Raw genomic sequence first — 27,062 nt, 5'->3', positions numbered from 1 at the left:
TATGTCTTATGTTTTTATGAATTACCTAACAGAAATAAAATACAAACATTCCAGAAAGTTGGTGATTATCCAATTCTGTGATTATCTCACTCCCAAAGCAAACACATGGCAATAACTTGGAGGTCAGACCACGAAAACAACTATGTTTGACACATTTCTTTTGTCTTGTGAAAAGTGAAGCTGAATTTCATTTTAAAGGATTCCCTTACATTTTCAGTCTTTAAACATTTTTCCCTAAGTAAACTTTAGTACCTACCAGCTGGCCGAGTTAAAAACTCTCTGTATCTTATTTCCATTACTAACTTTGCCCATTAAATATATATTTCCCTGTCTTATTTCTGTTATCTCATAAATGAGATATTTTTATTAGATAATTCTTTAAAAACTTTCTCCCTCCCCCAAATGCATTTTAAAGTACATACCTCCAGGTGATACCAAAGGTTGGTCTAGGAGAAGGATATGGCCATATATCCAAGGCAGGTTTTGCATTGTAATTAAAATAAGGGACTTCTCGGATTCCTCCTTTTCTGGCCAATTTTTTTAGGTCATCATTGGGCAAAACAAATATGCTCTTCTTGCTGCTCTTGGTGATAAACTTTCTGTACGATGGCAGAGCTGTACCTGAACGAGTCTTCTTGGGTCTTGAAAACTTCATGAGTTTCACTTTGTCTCTTGTGGAATATTCTTTGCTCACGGTCATAGATGTTACCAGAGTGCCTCCTGCGGTGGTCAGTGAGTCTGTCACTGTCGTGGTGACCACAGTTTTGCTCTGCTCCTTCACAGAGATTATGTCCACACTGCTGCCTGTGGAGGGCGTGGAAAGCTTTGTTACCGTTGTAGTGGTGGTTGTGACAGTGGACTTGGCACAATTTTCTGTGGAAGAGACCACAGTCTGCTTATCAACTTTTGCTACCTTAATTACGGTTTTTGATTCTGTGGCCACTGTGGACGTCATGGTGGTGACTTCTGTGATGACTGTTTTTCTTTTAGATTCTCCATTGACATTTTCATCTTTGTTGGTGGGCGGGCCATTTTCATCAATAAAATCATTACTGAAGTGAGACTCCTCTCCAGAAGTAACAGGAGACGAAGTAACTTTCTTAACTTCGCAGGTTTCAACTTCCATATCTTCTACCTGATTGGCTGAACTGCTTTCTGGACAAGATGGCAGAGGCGTGGTAGCTTGGGTACCCTCAGACTCTTTGGTTGATGGCAGGGTCTCTAGGCGATCTTGGTAGTCGCCTTCAGTATCCGAAGACCTCGGTAAACATGATTTTGTTTCCAAGTCGTTTTTTTCATTAAAATCTTCCATGATGACATCACCATTCATGAATGGCTTTACAGCAGATTCTTTAACAGTCAAAGACTTAATATCATTTTCAGGAATTATTTTATTTATATTATTAACCTTTGGTTCAACGTCACAACTTCCTACTTTACTCTCAGAAATGTCTTTCAAGCATTCACCTTTCAAATATACTTTAGGTTTATTATCTTTTCCATTTATTTGAAAGGTACTTGCTTTCTGTCCTTTCTTTTCAGACTCTCGGTTTTCATTATTCTTTTTGTCAGTGACACTTTTCAGATTGATTTGATCGATACATTTATTAAGTGGTCTCTCCTCTAATTTCTGATCTTGACTTGGTTTTTTACCATTTGCTTCATTTACCTTAGCCTGCAGCCTGTCGTCACAGTTTCCAGTGGTCTTATCTGAAACAAACTCATGTTTCAATGGTTCTAAGCCTTCGCTACCTTGTTCTTGAGTTATTAACTGTTCAGAAATACTTTCACTGCTATTCTGAACAATCATATCTTCTTCACTGCTGTCTTGAATAGACATAGTATCAGAACTATTTTCCAAAGTGCTATTATATTCAGAATCACATCCCAATTTTCCTTCAAAGTCTATTGCTTTTGACAGAGATGGGATATCTCTATCATCAGTACTTTTAGGTACTGATGGAAGTAAAGGGCTCTGGGCAGGAGACACAATGGTGTCATTATCTTCCTGTATGAGTGGTTTTTTGCTCTTATAGATCAAAGTACCAATTTCATCTGCACTGGCTAGTTTAGCGTCATCAATGAGAAAATCACTTCCTTTTGTTTTAATCTTACTGGGTTCCTGGCCTTTACTGGCAGGGTCAGAGAGACTCTCATCTACGTCATTTCGAACAGAATTTTGTTTCTGACAGTTTGTCTCTGTACTCTGAATGGAGGCATCATCTAGCATTTGATCTTTTGAATAAAGTTTGTTTGTTGTATGATCAGAATCACTGATTCCAAGAATTGAGGAATCATTTTGTGAACATCCCCGAATCAAGTCTTCAGATTTATCGTTACTTGCATTAGAGCTCTGTTCTTGTGCAAGCAAGTCACTTTGACACCCTTCTTTTACTTTTGTTATTACTGGTGATTCAGACAGACTTTTCGAAGAACTTGTGGAGGTCTTTCCTATACCCTTAATTCCACCCTCCAACTTCATTTTCTCGTGGCGTTGCTTTTCTTCCAGTGTAAACTGTTTAATTCTCCTTTCAAGGAGTCCATCTAGTTTGGATGATTTAATTTTCTTTTTATAACTAGTCCTTAGATGAAAACCCTCACTGACATTGACCACATCTACTTGAGAACTTTCCTGACAATTTATATGTGACTCTATTTTCACATCATCATCTATTTCCATCGGTTCTTCCTTAAAGGATTTATCATTGTCAGAGTCTAAGACTTCTTTTACATCTGTGAAACAAAGACATTTATATAAATGTAATTTTTAGTCTGAAATGTGGAATTCATGATAATATTTTCACTTTAAAAAATACCAGTTTTTCTGATTTTTACTCAAAACCTTAACTATAAATTGCTATATATTTAAAAGTTCCTGATATGATTAAAATAGGTCAATGGACAGGGCTAAACTTTATAAAAGGTTAAAAAACACATACATTCCAAATATTTAAATATTCTGATTCCTAGTATCTAAAAATGAGGGAATGCCACAAGGAAAAATAACTTAGTATGTGACAGCTATTGCATATACCAGTACCTTCACATAAGATTTTGTACAGAGTATTTTATGGTTATTTTATGGTTATAAAACATATTAAGGCTCATGCATTATCTAACTTATCTAGTTTTTAAAAAAACAACTTTTCACAAAAGTCAATGTAAGTTCCTCAAAAGGTTGAACATAGAGCTATCTCTTGATCCAGCAATTCCACCCCTACGTATTTACCCAAGAGAAATGAAAACATATGTCCACATAAGAACTTGTACATGAATGTTCATATTTCCATTATTCTTAATAGCCAAAAAGAAGCAACCCAAATGTCCACCATGAATGGATAAACACAACATGACGTATCCATACAACAGAATATTATTTGTAAATAAAAAGGAATGAAGTATTGATACATGCTACAACATGGATGAACTTTGAAAACATGCTAAGTGAAAGAAGCCAGACACAAAGGACCACATACTACCTGATTCCATTTATATGGAATGTCCAAAACAGGCAAATCCATAGAGACAGAAAGTAGACTGGGATTTAGGGAGGGCTGACTGCTAGTGGGTATGAGGTTTCTTTTCGGGGTGATGAAAATGTTCTAAAATTGAGTATGGTGATAGATGAACAACTCTGCGAATATAGTAAAATCCACTGAATTGTACACTGTAAGTGGGTGAGTTATATGGCATATGAATCATGTTTCAATAATGCTATTATCAAAAAGAGACATTGCAGTACCTTTCCTGCTGTGCGAACTAGATCCAGTGCTTTCTTATCACCCCCAGGCTGCCCTCCACACTTTTCTCTCCTTACCTTGGTCCTTCTTCTCAGTAACCCTTGAAATGTCCATTTCACTTTGGTCTGCTCCTTTTGTAGCATCTGAATCTTTTACCTCGCCTTTCTCAGAATCAGACTCTGTTTTTATTTTTTTTGGACTTCGTGGACTTTTTCTTCTATCTGATTCATCCATATTTTCATCCATATTATTTTTAGCTAAAAAAACCCCCAAGTATATAGTAATTACAAGTATGTCAAATATTAGCAATTTACTTTAATACACCTAGTTTAGTGGAAATTATCAAGTATATTCCAGCAATTTATACTTTATTTTTTATTCAAAAAACTCAAAATACAAAAGTTGAAGCTGTTACATTCTTTCTTATATGCTCAGGTGACCTAAAGCATAGAAGTAATGACTACAGTTTAGATGTACTTCAGAAGCCTTCACATATGAGACTATTTCAACCTGTTCACTAACTCCAGAAAGTCTGCATCAGTGGTTTCTAACATACTTTGTATTACAGAACCATATTAGAATTGGATAAACGCTATGATCCCCTACCCAGAGAAAAAGTACATACACAAACTTTTGTAATAAATTTCAATGGATTCTTGAATACAGTTGAAGTTTATCTATAGATTCCAAGTTAAGAATACTTAAGTCTGTATCACAGAAAAGAGAAATAACCAAATGCAATGTGTAGTCTTGTTTGGACCTGATTTACTACTGGTTTCTTCCCTGCTACCAGCTGGGAGGAAAAGACTCAAAAGATGCTCCAAGACCAACTTGGTACCTGCTAGATAAAGGCCCAGCATTTGGACAATAGAAAACCCCATGCTAAGGAAAGTGGATACAAAATAAATTCGCAAAAGCCTAAATATTTTGCATATTGATAATCTGGATTTTATTACATAGGTCAAACACAATTAAAGAAAAGCTCTCTATAATTCTTTCTAAGTGCTACACAGGTAACTGGAACAATGAAATAGTAATAAAAATTATAACAATCTTTTAGAATTTATTATAATGGACATTTAGCTTGAATATAATCAGATAATGTAAATGAATATTGAATATTTCTATTTAGCAAATAGAAACAGTTATTGAACATCTGCTATATGCAAGACACTCCTAGTCCCTAAAAAATAAATTCCAGTAAGCTCTATAAAATACTTTTTCTGTTAAAAGGTAATTCAATGACAACTTTCCCACATTAACAGTTTCAAAAATCTACTGGTTCAGGTTTCATGAGAACCATTCATAAGGAAGCCGAATCAGTTAGCTAGGTGTGTACATAGTACTTATTTGGCACTACAGCATGGGCTTCACAGGAAAGACCGTATCACACCATAAATTAGCAAATATGCTGCAGAGTGAACAGAACTGCTTTTGAAAATTGCTTAGATAACAAAGGAGAAACAACATGGTAGAGTGCAAAAAGGGCAACAGAAGCACTAACTGTGTGACCTTCAGTATGGCACTTAATATCTTCATGAAATAATTTGTTCACGTAACATGAGTTTCAAAATATTTACCTCCTAAAAGGGCAGTTCACCTCTAGAGTTCTGGGATTCTAAACACTAAAGTGGGGACTTCTCAGGTGGCGCAGTGGTTAAGAATCTGCCTGCCAATGCAGGGGACACGGGTTTGAGCCCTGGTCCGGGAAGATCCCACATGCAGCGGAGCAACTAAGCCTGTGCGCCACAACTACTGAGCTCACGTGCTGCAACTACTGAAGCCCGCGCGCCTAGAGCCCATGCTCCGCAACAAGAGAAGCCACCACAATGAGAAGACCACGCACCGCTACGAAGAGTAGCCCCCGCTCGCCGCAACTAGAGAAAGCTCACGCGCAGCAACGAAGACCAAACGCAGCCAAAAAATAAATAAATAAAGTCATTAGCCATGTAGCATAAACTGAGTTACTATCTCCTTTATGTGATAGTGTTATGGAAGCCTCTATCGCTTTCTTTCTGGTTTTGTTAAATGTTACAATGCTGAGGTCACCAGACTGTGTTTCCTCAAGAAGTCAGGTAGTACTGAATTTAAGATTTTAGAAAAACAATTAGGTAGCTGAGGCCTTCTTTCTTTTAACAAGTTCTATTCTATCATCTTTTTAAGCTAAAATCCTAGATATCAAAATCCCATGAATAAAGGTAATTTAAAAAACTTTAGAGTTTATAATTATTAAACTACATTAGTAATTTTGCACATTCTAGTAAGAATTTCAGAAAAACACTTTTATCCAAAATATAGTCAATATACTACAAATTTATAAGAATACAAATCAGAAACAATTATGCAGGAAAAACAGCTTAAGTTACTTACTTTCTTCTAATGACTTTCTGTAATTCACATTAGTATTTCCTGGCAATTTAGGAACAAACCTATAAACATGAGTTTTACTAATCCAGCTCCAACCACCATATCCTGTTACTCTGTATTCCTCTCCTTTTTGTTTCCAAACCTGGTGTAAAGTGAAAACATGCTGATTAAACAAGAATGAGAATGTTTTATAAAGCACGTGTGGTTTTACACATTTTTACTAAATAAAATAAATGGTCAGGCAAATTAATTTACCAGTCATTTTATTTTCACTGAGAATCAAAGATTTATGAAGAAACTTAATATTCCTTTCTAATATGAAAGATGTAAAACAATTTTACATTTATAACAATTTCTACAAATTGGTCTAATGACTCACCTATATTCTACTAACATAAACCTATGCTTATAAAATTGCCAGAAAGATTTACTTCATTCCAACTACGTTAATTAAAAGTGTGTCAAAAGTAAAAAAATATTACTAAGTATTCAAAACTGCAGAATCAAAGTCTCAGAAATGGCTAACACAATTTAAAAGATCATACCAAAATTACCTGATGTTTAACTGGAAACGTATATTTTACCCATGTAGCTTGTTGCATTGTTTCTTCCTCTTCTTGTTTTTTCTCTTTTTTTTTGACTTTCTCCTTTTCTTCTCTTTCAATTGATGTCATTCTATGTAACCTAAGAATATATGGATAGAAAGACAGAATTACACTCAACTATGAAAAATAAACAAAAAAGATAAAAATATAGTACTGAAAATTAGGAAGACAAAAACAAAGAATGGTTAGCAATAATCCCACAGCCCAGAAAACCCAGACTCATAAAAATAAGTAGATGTACAATTCTCTAATAGGAAAAAAATCAAATAGTACAAAAAGGAAAAAAACAGAACATGCTATCCTTCTCATATGCCTCTCCATAAGAAATATACTCACTTATGACTTATTTATGCATACACCAACATTGTAATATAATATCCTTTTTGTGTAATTATAAATACAATTACACAGTCTTTAATCAATGAAAAACTGCACTAGATCTTTCCATACCAGAAGATACATATCTTCTTTCCTTCCCCCCAGAAAGACCAACAAATCCCAAAACTCTTATTTTATCAACCAATATTCTTATTTCTACTAGTACTTGGGATTTTGAAGTCTTCAGAGGGTCCACTAACATAGGACTCAGGTTTCCTACAACCACAGAGAAAGGGACCCACAGGGCTCCTGCTTTTGGATGACGGGAAGGGTTGGGCAGGAAGGACCACATTGACTGGGCATTTAGGCATAGGGCACAGACCACACTCTTTTTTCAGGTAAGAAAATAGATATCACTGCACCTACCAGTAAGGAGATGGGCAGGTCTGTGGTGAGGTTCTACTTTAAGGTGATTAGATTAGATTATCATGAATGGGAATATTTCCCATAAAGAAGAACATTAACCAAAATCTACGAAGAAAGGAGCTCCGGTCTCTAAGAGCCCTAGTGCTAGAAGAATTGCTTTTATCATACCCTACCCAGATGTAGCCAATTTCAAATGCACAGCTATGTGAAAAGAATAAAGAGATCTTCTGTTAACTTGGGGGAGCGGAAGAAAGATGTGAGAGGGGATTTAATCCTTTTCACCTCCGTCCCTCCACCAAAAACTTCCTATCTATTCATCTATCTCCACTTTGAATAAAGTTTTGTGTCCTTGTGACTACAGCGCCCTAGAATCTAGCGTCCCCCAGGCCAAGAGCTCATGCCTGTTAACTGCACACAACCAGTACAGCAAAGATTCTTCATCTCTCACTACTGACAGGAGAGGAAAGGGAGTGGACTCTCACTGGGGACTCATTTAGTCTCAGATACCATAATTTGCAACCAGGGAGTGGGGAAAGCTCTGTAGGCACAACACAGTGGATAACCTGCCAGCCTCAGCTCTCCAGAGTAAAGAAGGAGTGACTGAGCTACGACCAAGTAGTACTTCTCAACAGGGTTTTTGTGGGCTCAGCTTTAAACACCTCTAAAAGGCCAGGTCTGGCACAGCAACTGAGCCATCTTTGCAGATGGTGGCCAGGAATGGAGCGCTGTCTGGGGAGAACACCAGTACGGTGACACTCTGGGAACGCACAGCTAAGCTGGGCACTCAGCTTGTGCTCTTGGGGTTCACATGGGGAACAGGTCCCTCTTCATCATCAAAGACAAAGGCTTCACCTTGCTGACACCAGGCCAGTGAGGTAGTATTGTAGCTAAACTGTGATGTCCACTCTCCCAGAATAGACTCTACTGTTCTCACTACCTCCAACACAATCCTTATGGGAAAAGGCAGCAGGAAAGGTGAGCTCTGCAGGGGTTCAGTTCCATTTAGTTGGGCAGAAATCTTGGCTACTGCTGGAAGCCTGACGGCCCCAGGAAAGAAGCCCCATGACGCTGGTACTACGAGCCTCCAGACACCACTCCGTACTGGCGGGTGCACTGGGGGCAGGGGCTCCCTCCACACGTCCTCGGTTCAGAGAGCCGGGCCAGGAGTGTGGACTGAGCCTCAACTCCGTTCCCCATCTCCACAGGGTTTTGTTGTGTTTCTCTTCCTATTACAAACAAAGCTACAGGGAACCATGTTTTACGTGTTTCTTAGCAAACTTGAGGAATATCCCTTTGTGTTTCCCACTGGTAGAATGGCTGAGTCCAAAGGGTATTATATTTAAAGTGCTGACAGATGGTGCCCAATTGCTCTTCGGATGGGTATGCTTCACACTGCCATCAATTATAAAGCAACCCTGCTTTCCCGCACCTTCACTCAAGTTAGTACCAAACTTCTAAATTACTAGCCCAATTGAGAGAGAATACTATCCCATTGTTTTTATTTACATTTCTTTAATTATGAGAGAAGTAACCACTTTTTTATGTCTACTGGCCTTTTATATTTATTTTTCTGCCAAATGCCTGTTCAAATCCTGTGTCTTATCTGTAATGGGCTTTTCATTTATAAAAGGTCTTTTTCATTTATAAAAGGAAAGTTTCCATTTGTGGTGTACATATTTTTCCTCAGTGTGTCATCTTTCTTTTGGATTTGATTATAATATTATTTTTCCACTCAGAATTTTAAATACATATATCCACTTTTTTCATCTATGGCATCTGGGTTTTATATCTGTTTGAAAAGAAAGTATCACAACAGAAACATAAATTAATCCATGCGCTCTTAAGTTTTTTGTTACAGTTTTTAACAATATGTTGGGTATTTTTCAATCCTCATTTGTCTGAATGTTTTTGCTGAGGCAGGAATCTGGGTGATATTTTCCCCAAGCACGCCCTCTTTTCCTTCTCTGACAGGCAAAGCTATCACAGTGGATTCCCACATGTGTTTAGGTCTATTTCTGGATTCTCTGTTTGATTCCACTCCTCTACTTCTTCTATAGTACAAATTATTTTGATTATCGTAGCTTCAAGATATATTCTAAATATCTATTCCCTTTTCTTGTAATACCTACTTCCCTTTTCTTACACATTTTCTAGAGGAAATATTAGTATCATTTTGGTCAAGCCTCCCTCTCCCTCCAGGAAGAAACCTCCTATTCATAATGTAAATGAATATTAAGATAAATGTAAATGTAAGATAAATTCATAATGTAAATGAATAGATTAAGTTAATATAATTAATGTACTGCATGGCATCTTTAGAAAAATGCAACATACATATATAAGCATATGATGTATCTTTTCATTTACTCAAAGTATCCTTTATATCTTTTTTTTTTTTTTTTTTTTGGCCACTGCACGGCAAGTGGATCCTAGTTCTTCAACCAGGGATTGAACCCGCAGTGGAAGTGCAAAGTCCTAACTACCGGACTGCCAAGGAAGTCCCAAAGTAACCTTTATATCCTTAGTAAAGTTTTAACGATTTCTTTACATGCTCCTAAATATTTATTAAATATATTCCTGGCTTGAGGTGTTTTGTCGTTGCTGGACAAAACTTTTCTTCATTGTAATTTTTAAAAATATGTAAACTGTAACCAAGTTAAGAAACAGAACCTTATCAATAACCACTACATCCAAAACTAGTGTGTCCCACCCCCAGGCAGCCATTATCCTGACTTTTGTGTTATCATTCCCTTGCTTTTCTTCATAGTTTTACCACCACCTATGTGTGTATCCCGAACAATATAAAGTTTGGCTTTTGAAAACTCAGCAAGAAGAAAACTAGCTGCATGAGCAAGAGCAATATTGTCACTATTAAAAGAAGGTTCCCAGGAAAAAATAAATGTCTCCAGGTCACCTTTCACAAGTTAAGAGCCTCCTGTGGTGCAATCAGAGGGCGCAGTCATAAGCAACGCCTAGAAGACAGTGCGCCCACCACACTCAGGGTACCTGGCAGGACCATGTGTAAACAGGTGCACTGCAGGGACAGACTCATGCATTGCTCTGCTCTTCCTGCTTTTGTGCCTTTTGAGGATTCTATGGCGTGACTGGTGAAATTCTCAGTTCTCCCCCACTGACTTGGGATTTGGCTTTCTTGGGTAGGGTACCACTCGTCCTCCTGCAATACTGCTTGCAGTTTTACAGGTGCTGTCTTCTCTGTTGTTCCCCTTGTCCCTGTGGGTTTATGCTTTGAAAAAATCCCTTTGCCATAGTTTTGGTGGAGTTCAGTGGGGAGCAAAATTAATGTGCTCATTCAATTTGTTATTTTAACTCAGAACTCCCGCTGTATTTTCTTCATGGTTACTATCTGCATATATAAAAGCGACTGTTCAGTATGGGGGTCACCTTGATTAATTTTCATATTGTTTTATAGTTTTTCAGTCAATTAAGTATACAATTAGATCAACTACATATAATTGTCCCTACATTTACCTATTTATGTTTTATTTCTCTCGGCAAATTGCATTAATACTTTAAAGAAAAGTTAAAAGATAACAGCAACAGTGGGGATCTCTGTTTTGTTCCACCTAAATGTTAATGGGAATACTTCAAGGGTTTCATCAAAAAACATGACGGTTTGGTTTGAAATACATCTTCACAAAAAAGGGGAGGGGGCATTCATCTATTTCTACTTACCCAAGTTTTTTTTAAAACCAAGAATTAATAATGAACTTATATCTTCTTAATAAACAAATACCTTCTTGACATCTAATGAGAAAATCAAAGCTTTCTTTCTTTGACTTCTTAAAATAGCAAGGTATTAATAATCTCCTAAGAACAGACAAATCTTCCATACCTAGAGGAAGTCAAATTAGTCATGATTTATTATTCTTTTAATTTACTCTTGACTATATTCGCTAATGCTCTGTTTAAGATTTCTTGCATACACTTCTATTTGCTATTACTTATTTATTTTTTTTTAAAGATTTTTTTTTTTAAACTTTGGGTTTATTTATTTATTTATTTACTTATGGCTGTGTTGGGTCTTCGTTTCTGTGCGAGGGCTTCCTCTAGTTGCGGCAAGTGGGGGCCACTCTTCATTGCGGTGCGCGGGCCTCTCACTATCGCGGCCTCTCTTGTTGCGGAGCACAGGCTCCAGACGCGCAGGCTCAGTAGTTGTGGCTCACGGGCCCAGTTGCTCTGCGGCATCTTCCCAGACCAGGGCTCGAACCCGTGTCCCCTGTGTTGGCAGGCAGATTCTCAACCACTGCGCCACCAGGGAATCCCTGCTATTACTTATTAATCAATGGTAAATATTAATAAATGAGACAGGGCCATGATTTTCTATTTATCTATTTAACAAGTTTTAGAACAGTTTTGTACTAACAGAAATAATAATGAACCGGATTTCCTTCTTTTTCTATTTTATGGAACAGTTTAAATAGAATTATCTGTTTCCTAAAATTTGAAGAACTTCCTCATGAAATCATCTGGTCCTGCCCATCTCCTTACTGATAGGTGCAGTGATACCCTTCAAACTGAACCAGAAATCCTTTTCTTGCCTAAGAGTGTGGCCTCTGCCCTGCTGTCCAATGATTCAGATCAGTGGGACTCCTCCTCCCCAACCCTTCCCCCACCCAAAAAGAGGAGTCCAGTGGGGCACTTTCTCTATGGATGTAGGAAGCCTGAATGCTATGTTACTGGACTCTGTGAAGGTTTGAAATCCAAAGTATCAGTGAGAGAGATTCAGAAATATTGTTTGTTACGTCCCCTTTTTCATTCTTGATATTGGTTATTTGTTCTTTATCCTTCCTTCCCCCCCAGCCCCGCCCCCCGTTCCTGATAATCTCATCAGAGGTTTGTAAATATAATAGTATCTAAGGTACACATCTGTTTTCTATTTCATCAAATATTGACATATTTCCCATCTTTGGTTTGACTCATTGAGGTGCATGCCTAGCTAATTAATTTGCAGTTTTTCTTGTTTAGTGTAAGCACTGAAGGCTACCCATTTCCCCTAGGTACTCTTTAGTTGTTTCCCACAAATTTCAATTTATGTCGTATTCTCATGAACATTCAATTCATAATGTTTTCTAGTTTCCATTACAATTTTTTGACCATTTGTTATTTATTTAGAAGCATATTTCTTAAGTGTCAAGCATATAGGCCTTACACTTCTTTAAACTTTTACCACAAATGTCTACATCCCTAAACAATACAGCATTATATTAGCATACATTCTTTTAACCTTTACAAAAACAGAATCACACTACATATATTTTCAGGCAAAGAACTGTTTCACTCTGTTGAACATTTCTGAGAGTCAATCTCATTGACTCATGTTGCTCTGGTTTGCTTTTTTACTGCTGTACAGTATGCTATTAGAGAACCACACCATAATTTAAACATGCCTGATTATGGGCATTTAGGGATTGTTACCAATTTTCACCATTACAAAATATTATAAGGAACACCTTTCTACATGTCTCTTCATGTACAGATACAAGGTTTCGCTAAGGTTTTTAGTTAGGAACAGAACTGTATTCTCAATATTACTTTTACCAAATTGTTCTCTAAGATGGTTGTAGTATTTAGCTCTTTTATCGACAACGTATCAGAATTCTCTTCCTATTATATCACACATTTGCCAATACTCTTTAAATTTATGACAATCCAATGGATGTGAAATAATAGCCCCTAGTTTTGGGGGTTTTGGGTTTTTTAAAAATATTTTGATTGTATTTAGGATCTGTTACTCCAAAGACACCATGAGTCTTTACACAGTAAGATCTAAGTCTTGGCAAAGATGCCTGCATTGTGAGTGGTACTTAGGGACTGAAACTGTTTTCAAACCAGCAGAATCACCTCTACAAGTCCACATTCATCCTGGAATATATTCTCAGACCTTTTTTTTTTTTTTGGCCATGCCCCGCAGCATGTGGGATCTTCCCTGACCAGGGATCGAATCCATGCCCCCTGCAGTGGAAGCACAGAGTCTTAACCACTGGACTACCATGGAAGGCCCCAGCCCCTAGTTTTGTGGGGTTTTTTTTTTGACATCTTTATTGGAGTAAAACTGCTTCACAATGGTGTGTTAGCCTCTGCTGTATAACAAAGTAAACCAGCTATACATATACATATATCCCCATATCTCCTCCCTCTTGCTTCTCCCTCCCACCCTCCCTATCCCACCCCTCCAGGTGGACACAAAGCACCGAGCTGATCTCCCTGCACCATGCGGCTGCTTCCCACTAGCTAGCTATTTTACATTTGGTAGTGTATATATGTCCATGCCACCCTCTCACTTTGCCCCAGCTTACCCTTCCCCCTCCCCGTGTCCTCAAGTCCATTCTCTACATCTGCATCTTTATTCCTGTCCTGCCCCTAGGTTCTTCAGAACCTTTTTTTTTTTTTTAAGATTCCATATATATGTGTTAGCATATGGTATTTGTTTTTCTCTTTCTGACTTATTTCACGCTGTATGACAGTCTCTAGGTTCATCCACCTCACTACAAATAACTCAATTTAGTTTCTTTTTATGGCTGAATAATATTCCATTGTATATATGTGCCACATCTTTATCCATTCATCTGTCAATGGACGCTTAGGTTGCTTCCATGTTCTGGCTATTGTAAATAGAGCTGTAATGAACACTGTGGTACATGACTCTTTTTGAATTATGGTTTTCTCAGGGTATATGCCCAGTAGTGGGATTGCTGCGTCGTATGGTAGTTCTATTTTTAGTTTTTTAAGGAACCTCCATACTGTTCTCCATAGTGGCTGTGTCAATTTACATTCCCACCAACAGTGCAAAAGGGTTCCCTTTTCTCCACACCCTCTCCAGCATTTATTGTTTGTAGATTTTTTGATGATGGCCATTCTGACCGGTGTGAGGTGATACCTCATTGTAGTTTTGATCTGCATTTCTCTAATGATTAATGATGTTGAGCACTCTTTCATGTGTTTGTTGGCCATCTGTATATCTTCTTTGGAGAAATGTCTATTTAGGTCTTCTGCCCATTTTTGGATTGGGTTGTTTGTTTTTTTGATATTGAGCTGCATGAGCTGCTTGTATATTTTGGAGATTAATCCTTTGTCACTTGCTTCGTTTGCAACTATTTTCTCCCATTCTGAGGGTTGTCTTTTCATCTTGTTTATGGTTTCCTTTGCTGTGTAAAAGCTTTTAAGTTTCATTAGGTCCCATTTGCTTACTTTTGTTTTTATTTCCATTTCTCTAGGAGGTGGGTCAAAAAGGATCTTGCTGTGATTTATGTCATAGAGTGTTCTGCCTATGTTTTCCTTTAAGAGTTTTATAGTGTTCAGTCTTACATTTAGGTCTCTAATCTATTTTGAGTTTATTTTTGTGTATGGTGTTAGGGAGTGTTCTAATTTCATTCTTTTACATGTAGCTGTCCAGCTTTCCCAGCACCACTTATTGAAGAGGCTGCCTTTTCTCCATTGTATATTCTTGCCTCCTTTATCAAAGATAAGGTGACCATATGCACATGGGTTTATCTCTGGGCTTTCTATCCTGTTCCATTGATCTATATTTCTGTTTTTGTGCAAGTACCATATTGTCTTGATTACTGTAGCTTTGTAGTATAGTCTGAAGTCAGGGAGCCTGACTCCTCCAGTTCCGTTTTTCTTTCTCAAGATTGCTTTGGCTATTCGGGGTCTTTTGTTTCCATACAAATTGTGAAATTTTTTCTTCTAGTTCTGTGAAAAATGCCACTGGTAGTTTGATAGGGATTGCACTGAATCTGTAGATTGCTATGGGTAGTATAGTCATTTTCACACTGTTGATTCTTCCAATCCAAGAACATGGTATATCTCTCCCTCTGTATCATCTTTAATTTCTTTCATCAGTGTCTTATAGTTTTCTGCATACAGGTCTTTTATCTCCTTAGGTAGGTTTATTCCTAGGTGTTTTATTCTTCTTGTTGCAATGGTAAATGGGAGTGTTTCCTTAATTTCTCTTTCAGATTTTTCATCATTAGTGTATAGGAATGCAACAGATTTCTGTGCATTAATTTTGTATCCTGCTACTTTACCCAATTCATTGATTAGCTCTAGTAGTTTTCTGGTAGTATCTTCAGGATTCTCTATGTATAGTATCATGTCATCTGCAAACAGTGACAGTTTTACTTCTTCTTTTCCGATTTGGATTACTTTTAATTCTTTTTCTTCTCTGATTGCTGTGGCTAAAACTTCCAAAACTATGTTGAATAACAGTGGTGAGAGTGGGCAACCTTATCTTGTTCCTGATCTTAGCAGAAATGGTTTCAGTTTTTCACCATTGAGAACGATGCTGGCCCAACCCCTAGTTTTAATGTGCTTTTCCCCCAACTTACTAGGGAGGTTAAGCATCTTTTCACATTTCTTGGCTATTTGTGTCTCCTTTTCTCTAAATTATGTTTGTACCTCTGGCCTTTTTTTCTACTAAATAGTTTGATTTTTTTTCTTACTGAACTGTAGAAGTTCTTGAATATACTGTGTATATTAACGCTTTTTTGATTATAGTATAATAAAACAATAAAAACACCTTCAACCAGTTTAGGATTCAGTCTTTTAGGATGACACATTATTATAAAACTCAAACAACAGAAAATCATTGTTTACTGCTATATACATATGTGATAAAACTACACAGTAGAAGGAAGGGTGTAACAAAACACAAATGTAAAAATGATGGTTATCTCTCAGGACAGGCAAGGTAATATGAATGCAAAGTAAATGCAATAATAATAATGTTCTTATTTTAAAATTGGGTGGTGAATTCACAGGTGTTCATTTTATTATTACCCATTATAGCTTATATATTTCACACAATCTTATGTACATATCACATATTACAGGTGAAGAAGGAAAGTCACTTTTAGTACTTGCACACACACAGGCATACACATGCACACTCATTCAAATCTGACAGACAGCACTCTTACAAATGAAATAAATAAAGCCTGCCTTAGCTATGTTAGGGGAGATACTGAATGAATCAAGAAGGAAATAAAACAATCAGAAGAGAAAAGGAAGGAAGTATGGCAGGAAGAAAAGCAGGAAGAAGGAACGAGTGAAAGGAAAGAGAGGCACAGAAGGGAGGAAAAAGGGAAGGAAATGGAGAAGGAGAGAGGGAGGGAGGAAGAAGAGAACTTGTTTTGCTTCAGAGTCACAAAGATAATCTCTTATATTCTCTTCTTAGAGTTTTAAAGTTTGCTTTTCACATTTAGAATTTACTCTACCTGGAACTGACTATTGTGTATAATATAAAGAATGAAGTTCAATTTACCACTGTACAGACAACTGATTTCCTCCTCATCTTCTACTGGACAGTTCATCCTTTCCAGTGCTACTTCCATCACATACTGTATTTCCATATATGGGTTGGTCTCTTTCTGGACTGTTTATTCTGTACCACTGGTCTATTTGTTTACAGCACAGCATTATAGCTACCAAGTAAGTTTTGTTACATGGGAGGGCAAGTCCTTCCACCTCGTCCTTCAAATTTACGTTTTCTATTGTTGCCCCTTTCCATAAAAACTTGTTAACCATCTTGTGAAATTCTACAGAAAGCCCAACTATAATTATTAATGTGTTTGAACTTAATCTGTATATTAAGGTGAGAAAAATTGACATTGTCAAGACACTGAGTCCTCCTATACGTGAACAGGAGATATATTTTCATTTATTTAGGTGTTCTTTAACGTTTTTCAACCAAGACTTTATAACTTTTTCAAAAAAGATCCTGCCTTCAAACCTTTACTATTGAATATCACAATAAACAAACATTTTATAATAAAATATTTGGTTGAATTTCTAGATACTGCCTTAGGATCAAGTCTTAGAAGTCTGTCACCTAAACATTTGTGACCATACTACTGCCAAAAGTGGAAGTCCTATTATTAATTTCTAATTTTCATGAATCATGGTCTCTAATTTTTTTTAAAATTCAAAGTATGCTGTATCACCTCATCATAATTTTAAAAAGTTCTTTTGTATATATTACCAGATGTGTCATACTAATACAATTCATGATACAATTTTATAACTCTAGTAACAGGTTTAAAAGACTAGTCATGGGAATTCCCTGGCTGTCCAATGGTTAGGACTCCACGATCTCACTGCCGAGGGCCCGGGTTCAATCCCTGGTCAGGGAAAGAAGATCCCACATGCCACGCAGTGCGCCAAAACAAATTTAAAAAAAATAAAATAGGATAAAAGACTAGTCATAATGACATACCAGGAGGGGAAAAAACCCTAACTAAAAAAAAAATGAATTGCATTTTCATTAGAATGTTTAATATTTAGAAACGAATTTATAAAAGCTTTGACTTAGTCATTTTAAGTTACATTTGAGTACTGAAGTTTTCTTTAGCAACATTTAGCTTAGCTTTAGTTCTCAAAATATTGGTCTCTGCCACCAGAGACCACCAACACAAGTTTCAGGATGAGCACTGAATAGGAGACTGTTGGCGCAGAAAAGTTTGGGGAAAGTCTGGAAGTAAATGCAAGAAGGAAAAACAGAAATATAGGCCTCACAATTGCCTCTGACTTTCCCCTTGCTCTCCCTGCCCTGAGAAAAGGTGGCGGTGAGAAAAATACAGGCATGCCACCCATTTAGCTCTCCTCTCCTGGGCTGCACCGCTCATAGCACCTTAACTTAACCCTGTTGTGTTTTTTTTAATCGTAGGAAGAATTAAGTCCATTCCATTTGTGGAAGCTTCTACCAGTAGCAGCAATTACATTCAAAATAGGAGGGAGAGAGGAAAGAGTATCCATAAGACTTATGGGGGGAAAACACTACAGAAAACTGAAAGCAACCCTTAGCAGATGAAAAATATTTAGCAGGCATATTTATTTTTCTTAAAATTTTTCATTAGAAGATAAAACGCAGGGGGCTTCCCTGGTGGCGCAGTGGTTAAGAATCTGCCTGCCAACGCAGGGGACACGGGTTCCAGTCCTGGTCCGGGAAGATCCCACGTGCCGTGGAGCAACTAAGCCCATGCGCCACAACTACTGAGCCTGTGCTCTAGAGCCCGCGAGCCACAACTACTGGAGCCCGCACACCTAGAGCCCGGGCTCCGCAACAAGAGAAGCCACTGCAATGAAAAACCCGCGCACCGCAACGAAGAGTAGCCCCCACTCGCCGCAACTAAAGAAAGCCCGTGCACAGCAACAAAGACCCAACGCAGCCAAAAAATAAATAAATAAATTTATTTATTTATTTATTTATTTTTTTAAAAAAGATAAAACACAGGTGTAGAAAGCAACACAAAACATATTTAAATTTAAAAAAATACAGCATTATACCTTTGGAGTGGGCCCTGTAGAGGGGCAGGGAAGGTAAAAGGAGCCTTACTTTTTACATTGAATAATAATTTACATTTTTTACCATAAGCTTACATTAGGTTTGTAATAAGAACTTTTTAAAAATTAAAGTTAAAAAATAAATCCATTAGGGCTAAAAAGTAGATTCAAGTCACAAATTTATTTTCTTTGTTAACCGTCTGCTAAAGTCACACAACTCTGGGTCTACTTAGGAGCTACATGATCTTTGGCCAGATACTCGACTCTAAATAAATCAAGACGTCTAGCACATTCCAGAGTAAATATTCAAAAAATATAAGCATTCTTTCTATTCAATAAAAATGCTTTTTACTTTAGAACATATTTTTAATTTTCATATACCTGATCTCTTCTGATCTTCATTATAATCCTATATCCTAAATAAGAACTAGTGTTTATTCAGGTTTACATCTTACATGTTTTCCTCCATCTTATAGGAGGAAAATGAGGTCAAGAAGAGTTAGGTCTTTATGATGGCCTCTTCAACACATTAACTTTCATTATTAATAGACTAGCATTCCAAAAGGGAGACTAACCCACCATTCACGAGGCTCAGGATTCACTTACCTGGTATGTCCTAAAGATTCTCGCCAGATTGGCAGCATCACAACTGGTTTAACTGCACACTCCAAGATAGCTAAAGCCAATGCAAATTCTCTGGGTTTGCTACACATCTGAACGGCCTTGATCCAATTTGCCCTAAATTTCAGAAAGGAAAAAAAAAAGAAAAAAACAAAATTTCATCTTGTTGATCTTAAATTAAAAGCACAAGAGCTGTAATTTATGAAGACTTCACCTTATAGGGCATATGTTTCTAGGCTAAGCAGGTATAAAATATACTGCTACTGGAAGTTTCTACCTCACAGAATCATAGGTCTTAAACACTGGAGGAATCTCAGAGGTCAATTCGTCCTCCAAATCTTTAAACCTTCTATGATGTTCTGGAACTCTGTCTGGACTCCACTTGGTTCTGGGAATAAAGACTCTGCTTTCCAGAAATCTTCCCAATGTTAGTGTTGGATCGGTAACTTAAGAAGTAAAGTTACTCCTATTCCTAACATCCTCAGTGTTTTGCTGACTAAAATGCCTTCATTCAATTCATTAATAATGACAGTTTAAAGTGTGCAACTGCAATAATCATTTTGTAAATATTTACTATATTCACAGCAATAAATAAACCTTAGTTTCCTTTACCTGTGTGAAGCCCAGTTGGGATGAAGAAAGGAGGAAGGGATATTGTTTTCCAACTGGGTGATAGTCAGTCTCAGAGTAGATATGGTAAGAACTTTGGATCCATGGACAGAACCATTCCATTTGAACTCTCCAGCTGGAGTCAGACAGAATTTATGTGCAAGATGCCTTCTCTTATCATGGTCTTCTCTGTGCTGGTGCTTATTCAAAGCAAATGAATTGGTGGTGTACTGATTGTGGTAGACGCGATACTTCCCCTCTTGACCCAACTTAAAATAATTGTTGATATTTCCCTTCATGACCACTTCCTTTTTGGTGCTCAACCGTGAAATTTCTCCTTGAGAATTAACTACCAGTACCTGACCAAGAAAATAAAAAGACTCCATTATTTATGTCAAATATGTAAATTTGATCAATTGTCTTTCAATAATTTGTAATTTATCATTCAAAATAAGTTAAGATACATCTTATGACTGAACTTTTGAAGTTTAAAGATTTTTTTGATGTGGACCATTTTTTAAAGTCTTTTATTGAATTTGTCACAATACTGCTTCTGTTTTTCTATGCTTTGGTTTTTTGGCCGAGAGGCATGTGGGATCTTAGCTCTCCGATCAGGGATCGAACCCGCACCCCCCGCATTGGAAGGCGAAGTCTTAACCACTGGACGGCCAGGGAAGTCCCTGAGCTTCTGAAGTTTAAAAGCTAAAGCTAACTGTTTATAATTAAACAACCAAGATATGCCTGCAAAAAGAAAGAAAACTAAGCTCTATTAAAGTGCCTATTATATGTTGGACATTATTAAGTATTTTCACGTATCTCAAATATACACATGAAACTAATATATAAATCATTCACCAATCATTTTTTCAAGCTTACAATATACAGGGGTTAGAGACAAAAGAGGGCATGAGGGCATTACATGTACTATTCCCGCAAACATATATTCCTAAAAATACCTTTTCTTCTGCTCCTTTTATCATTCCAGCTTTAGATAAGAGCCCATGGATACATTAAAATAGTGTTTCAAATAGTTGATTCCAATCCTTTAGTGGACTGTGAAATCAATAGTGGGGCTTATTCAGCTTTAAAAAAATGAAATATAATACAATAGACTAGAAAAGAAAATACCAGAGTGCTTCCCACATAGTAAAATACTACTTCGGGAAACTTTTGAATGTATGTACTGGGTTGCTATGAAAAATGTCTTAGTGAGGGTCAGAGTAAAAAGAAGTGTGAAAGCCACTGTCTTAAAGCCATTTCTTTGATGTTAAAAACACTGCATTAAAAAAAAAAAAACAAAAAAACCCACTGCATAATCTTGCATATCTACCTTGCAAATAATTCTCAAATCTGAGAGACACAGCTGTGGCCCTTATTCTATCATCATGGCTTGCTGGGAGACAGAAATACTGAGTCCTAGCTTCAATCTTTTTGTTCACAGTCAGAGTTGAGATGTTCTATACACCGTGCTCTGCTATCAAGGGGTAAGTCTTACCTTTTAGCTGTAGGTTCATCTAAAATGACTACAGCCAGAACTGAGCATTAAATCTTTAATAAAGCCCACAAATAGCCTACCTGTTCCCACATGTGAAGAAGCAGCCTCTATCTCTTTAGAATTATATACAATAAAACTAACCATATAGTCAGAAACAATACTACCCATTTACAGCATTTCTATGCATGGATTGAAATTTGGGTGTACAACTATACTTAGCATAATACAAACCTAACACTTTTAATCTCGTTACACACTACACTCTCGGAAGTGAGGAAAATACAGTTCAAAAGTACCTCTACAAACCTCCTGCCCCTATTTTAAAAATGATTTTACATTCCAGAGATTTTTGTTTTAAACAGAAAAAACACACCTCTTTCCCCTCCTTAAATAATTTATTTGCTTCGTGGGCTGCGGCTGCCACCTGTTGGCTCTTCAGCTGACTCAGTTTGCTGTCTGGATTCCGTAACCTGGTGATAATCCGAGTTGAACCAGACGCTCCTCTTCCACCTCCAGGAGACTCACTTATTTCCCCATTAGACTTCTCTGATTTGAAATCACCTGTTATCAGATAAAAAGCCAAAAGTAATTGCTAACAGTAAGTAAATTACATATAGTAATAACACCTTACTTATCCAAAACTTCTATCTGGTAGACAACTAAGATCCAGAAAATAAAAAGTCCTTGAATAGCCAAAGCAAATGCATTAATTCTTAAAGTTTTACTCCAAAGAAAGTATGTCAGAACTTTACTGTGAGTCATTTATTATTTTACAGAAAATTCAAACATGCCAGGTAATCTGTTTTAAAGCTCAGCTACTAGAAAAGAGGAAGGGCTGCTACAGATTTACAAGTAACAAACATAACTCAAAATGCACACTAATAAAATATTGCCTTATATATTCGACATGGATTTCTGTATTAAAAGTAAAGGATATAATTAATTTTAGAAAGATTTCCACTGAAATTCTGTTTAAATACCTAATAATTTAAAGCTTATAAACATAAATGCCAAGTGAATTTTTTCCTAAAGAATCTAGATAATTATCTGTGTATGCAGATAACTGTACATGTGAAAATCAACTACATTAGCTTTTTAAAATATAATAAAGGCCGCTCACATTTTCATAATATCTTAATTTTTTAAAGTGACAGATTTAACTGCCAAGGAGCAATTTCTGCTTTTCCATAAATCTCACTTCAGCTGAAAATTTCTATACGTTCTAAAACGATTGCATCACTATCCAATTTCCACTGGCCAGACAGTTGAACAAGATCTCATTTTTCTTTCTTAATTTAAAGCTTTTAAAAACTAAGACAGTGTGGCACTGGCAAATGAAAAACCAAGCAGAAAATATGGCACTGACTAAATCAAGATGGGGTAGGGGTACTGGGTATCTTGCCATCTCAGGCTGGAAAGCTAGTAACCTTCAATGTGTGGTAGCAAAGCAGTTGGTTAGTTAGACTATCCACGATTTTCTCTCGGCTCTCAGACCATGATTGTACCCATGCTAGAGTTCTGTGCCGACACGATGAACTACAGCGGCACCTTTTTTTTTTTTTTTTTGGCCACACCACGCGGCTTGTGGGATTTTAGCTCCCCAACCAGCGACTGAACCCGGGCCCTCGGCAGTGAGAGTGTGGAGTCCCAACCACTAAACTGCCAGAGAATTCCCGATAGTGGCTACTTCTTGGGACTGTCTTTGAAGTCCTACAATAAAGACTTTTTAGACATCATTTAGTCAAGGCCAGACTTCCTAAAAGCAGAAAGGGAATGGCACAGCACTTTCTAAATTAAGCGCCTCAATTTAGAGCCAACAATCCAACAGGTGAGAGTCAATCCTTTGCCACTTGCTAAGTTTAGTGCAAATAAGGGAAAGGAGGCAGAAAATTCGTCCCTGGGGGTACGACTTGAAGGAGCAGAGAGAGGAGACAAGGCTAAGAGTGGAGGTCATCGTCTAGCACACCCTGCCCAAAGGCCACATTCCTGTTTAAAGGAGTGAATCACTGTGATGCAGCCTGGAGGCTGAGTACAGAGCTGCCTGGCCCTAGCCTCCCTAACTCACTGTTTAATGAGTCAAGAGGCAGGAGCCTAGACAGACTTCGCTCACCTGGGGGCTGGGGCAGACAAACTGGGCAAGTAGAGGGGGTTTACCCTCAGGGACTCTGGGCAAGCTTCTGGGCATTAGGTACTATCTGGGTATTCAGGCAATCTATAAGGGGGTGTTACTGCCAGAAAAAAACCCCAAACCTGTCACACTGGGATGTATAATTATTCAAACCTACAGCAATTTCCAGCAGGCCATCCCTGACAGAAGTCAGCTGGATCTAGGCTGTTAAAGGAGAATGGCCTCCAGAAGGGGAATCTTCCCGTATGCTTCTCACTTCTCATCCATATCCATTCTCCCAGAAAACCTCCCAGAAAAGGGCCGCCAGGTTTATCAGAGAACACCGTCCACCATCAGGTTAATAAGTGTCACAGGTAGTTAAGTTCATAATTTGGCTCATGGATTGTAAGATCAAGATAAGCCACAACCAGACATAATCAAAATAATACACACAATACACAGAAATCCTAGATACAGTTAAAATTACCAGATGTTCATTTTGGGAGAGAAGTTTTTGAAAAAATTTTCAGTTGTGGGTGAGATCTTTCCATTATGTTAGGCAGAGGCATTTTTTAATTTGAATACACACGTTTGTACTGAGCTAGGGTGGAACTGTGGATATTTGCTGTTTCCTATCTTCACAGCATCTCTCCTTCTTTGGAAAACCATTTCTACCCCACTCCAATTATATACTTTTGCTGGAGCCATCAATCATAATACCTTGCCTGCCCTGGCCACAGGATTAGGAACAATATGTCCAAGATAGGCCACTCAAATTCCCTCCTCAAGGACTTTTGATTTGGAGCAGGAGTAGGGGCCTTGCCTTTGGGTCACAGACCTTGGAAAGATATGAATACAAACCGCTGATGCCATCTTCCCTGCCACTTGGGGAAAGCCTGTCTGTATTAGGAGAGAATGAGGTTAACACACAAACATATGCAGATCCAAAAGGTGAGACAGAAAGAGGAAAATGGAAAGAGTTTTGATACCTGGAGGTCCAGTTATGCCTGGTGATGGCTTGGACTTCCCAATTATATGAGCTAATTAAATTCCCTTCTCACTTAAGCTAGTTTAAGCTGGTTTGGTCACTTGCAATTGAAAAGGTTCTAATTAAGACAGATCTCCATCTCATATCATACACAAAATTATACACCAGAAGAATTAAAAATGAAGTTATAGAAGTATTATGTGAAATTACTGTAAAATATATGTATGTTCTTGGGATAGGGATGGTCTTCCTTAGTAAGACACAAAATCCAGAGAAATCCTAAAGAAAAAGACTGATAAATTTAACTGCATAAAAAATGTAAAAATTTCTTTATAAAACAACAGAAAGAGTTAAAAACAAGCAATGACTATATAAATATATAGGTAAAATCAAAAATTAATACCCACAATACATAAAGCATTCCTAAAACTCATTTGGGAAAAATATCAAAATTCAGTAGAAACAAATCAGCAAAAAATATGAATAAGCAATTCACAGAAAGTTCAGCAAACACATGAAAAGAAAGTCAACCACATTAGTAGCAGGGATATGCAAACTTTAAAATGAAATACTTTTCACCATTGGCAAAAATGTAACAGATAGATGATGTCAAATTTAGCGAGAATATGAAGAAATACACATACATGTAAATGATTAGTATAAATTCCTTTTAACGTACAATTAAGCAGTAGCCATCACTATTTTTTACATGTACCTACCATATGATCCAGCAATTCCATTTACTGTATCTATACTGCCAGAAATACAAGTACACAGAGATATATGGTGAGGATGTTAAAAAGCACCACTAGTTGTAATAATGAAAAAACTGTTAGCCTAAATGTCCATTAATAGAGAAATAGTAAATGAATTATGGTTCATCTGTATTGTGGAGTACCATGCAGCAGTTAAAAAAAGAATAAAATCAATTTTTTACATGAAAAGAACCCCTACATGTATTACTGAGTGAAAAAAGCAAGATGCAGAACAACACATGCAGAATGATCCCGTTTATATTTAAAAAAAAAAAAAAACTTTTTGTAAACATACATACATTAATTAATGTAACTGCACGGAGAAAGATATAAAATGTTACACACCAAATAATGGTGGTTACCTTTGGGGAGGGGGTGTGAAAAAGATGTATTTTTTCCCACGTGCTTTTTTATTTTTTTAAAAGAAAAACACTGAGTGCAAGTGTCACTTGTGTTTAAAAAAAAAAAAAAAGGAAAAGAAAATCCAAATCTTCCCACCCCCCCATCAAACTTTTATTTAAAAAATTAAAAATTAAAAAAATAAAAAAGCTCCTTTCAATGTATGAAGTGTATTCTTACCTATCTCTTCTTGAATAGAGACAGGTGTATGAGATTCTCTTTCTCCATTTTCAGGATCATCAGCTGCCTTAGCAGATTCACTCTGGGAAGAATTTAGTTCACTGCTGCTGTTACTGTTTTCCAGATTAGGCTGGGTGGAGGTAGTGGTAGCACTAGTGTTACTGCTGTCACATGTCTTGTTAGGTTCTTCTAGAAAAATAGAATACCTGATTTTTAAATTGGAAATCACATCAAAAACAACTAATTGTCAGAAAAGACATTTAATTGTTTTAGGGTTGCATTACAAAGCTGGATTTTAAAAAGCTGCTCATGTATGAATAATGCAATGTATGAAAAGAAATTTGTAAACAACACCCTATGAATTGTTTTTTAAGTCTCCCAGTATTAACTCAGGCTCTTATCACCTTAGTGTACAGTACACAGCAGACAATCTTTCAGAATAATAAAGTGATATAACAATCTCACAAAATTTATGATGTGCCAGATACTGCAGAATTGATTTTGTTAAGAAAATCCCTCAAAATCTGAAATTTATATTCTTACTTTTCAAAAAGTATTCAAACAGTATTCGAAACAGAATTAAACAGGATTATTTATCTCTAAGGTTTTCTGCCTGAATTCTATACCCCCAAATTTAACTAGAAGGTAATGCCTAAGTGATTGTTAATTTTAAGACCAATATAATAGTATCACTAAGAGTATAGTTCCTAAAAGTATATCAAAATGAATGCTACCATGAACTGAAAGCCTAGGTCTTTCCTCGGCAGTTCAGAAATCTAGAGCCTCCCTGTGCATTTCATTTTGCCACTATTAAGATACCTTTTAAATTAATCCCCTAAATTAAAAGTCGTCGACAGTATATCACAAAGGCTATCTGTGATGTATCATGAGCTCCTAAATTTTTTTTTGAGTGAAAAAACCAACAACCTGATAAGAAAAATGGGAAAAATATATAAACAGTGACGAAAGAAATGAAAATGGCGGGAATTCCCTGGCGGTCCAGTGGTTCAGACTCCGCGCTCTCACTGCCAAGGGCCCCTGTTCAATCCCTGGTCAGGGAACTAAAATCCCACAAGCCATGCGATTCAGCCACAAAAAAGAAAAAGAAAAATGGCCTTTAAACATGGAAATATGCTCACTTAATTCAAAGT

At 37.0% G+C, this 27,062-nt stretch overlaps 1 protein-coding gene across 12 annotated transcripts in view; it reads right to left on the bottom strand.

Annotated features, from left to right (window-relative positions):
* Nucleotides 1–27,062, bottom strand: part of BPTF (bromodomain PHD finger transcription factor) — a 139,068-nt gene that overhangs the window by 48,177 nt on the left and 63,829 nt on the right. For 9 of the 12 annotated variants that reach the window (XM_068529938.1, XM_068529939.1, XM_068529944.1 and 6 more), the window contains 8 exons: nucleotides 25,912–26,100; nucleotides 21,856–22,043; nucleotides 19,991–20,346; nucleotides 19,364–19,495; nucleotides 6,662–6,791; nucleotides 6,111–6,249; nucleotides 3,818–3,997; nucleotides 423–2,733 (listed from right to left, as the gene is read on the bottom strand). In XM_068529938.1, the coding sequence (XP_068386039.1) occupies nucleotides 423–2,733; nucleotides 3,818–3,997; nucleotides 6,111–6,249; nucleotides 6,662–6,791; nucleotides 19,364–19,495; nucleotides 19,991–20,346; nucleotides 21,856–22,043; nucleotides 25,912–26,100 (3,625 nt within the window). The remainder of the gene's footprint in view (nucleotides 1–422; nucleotides 2,734–3,817; nucleotides 3,998–6,110; nucleotides 6,250–6,661; nucleotides 6,792–19,363; nucleotides 19,496–19,990; nucleotides 20,347–21,855; nucleotides 22,044–25,911; nucleotides 26,101–27,062) is intronic. The other 3 variants (XM_068529941.1, XM_068529947.1, XM_068529945.1) reach the window with 2 other exon arrangements.

This window comes from Eschrichtius robustus, chromosome 20 (assembly GCF_028021215.1).
Source record: "Eschrichtius robustus isolate mEscRob2 chromosome 20, mEscRob2.pri, whole genome shotgun sequence".
Lineage (NCBI taxonomy): Eukaryota > Metazoa > Chordata > Mammalia > Artiodactyla > Eschrichtiidae > Eschrichtius > Eschrichtius robustus.
The sequence above is the reverse complement of the archived record's forward strand: the minus strand, read 5'-3'. Positions and strand labels throughout refer to the sequence as shown.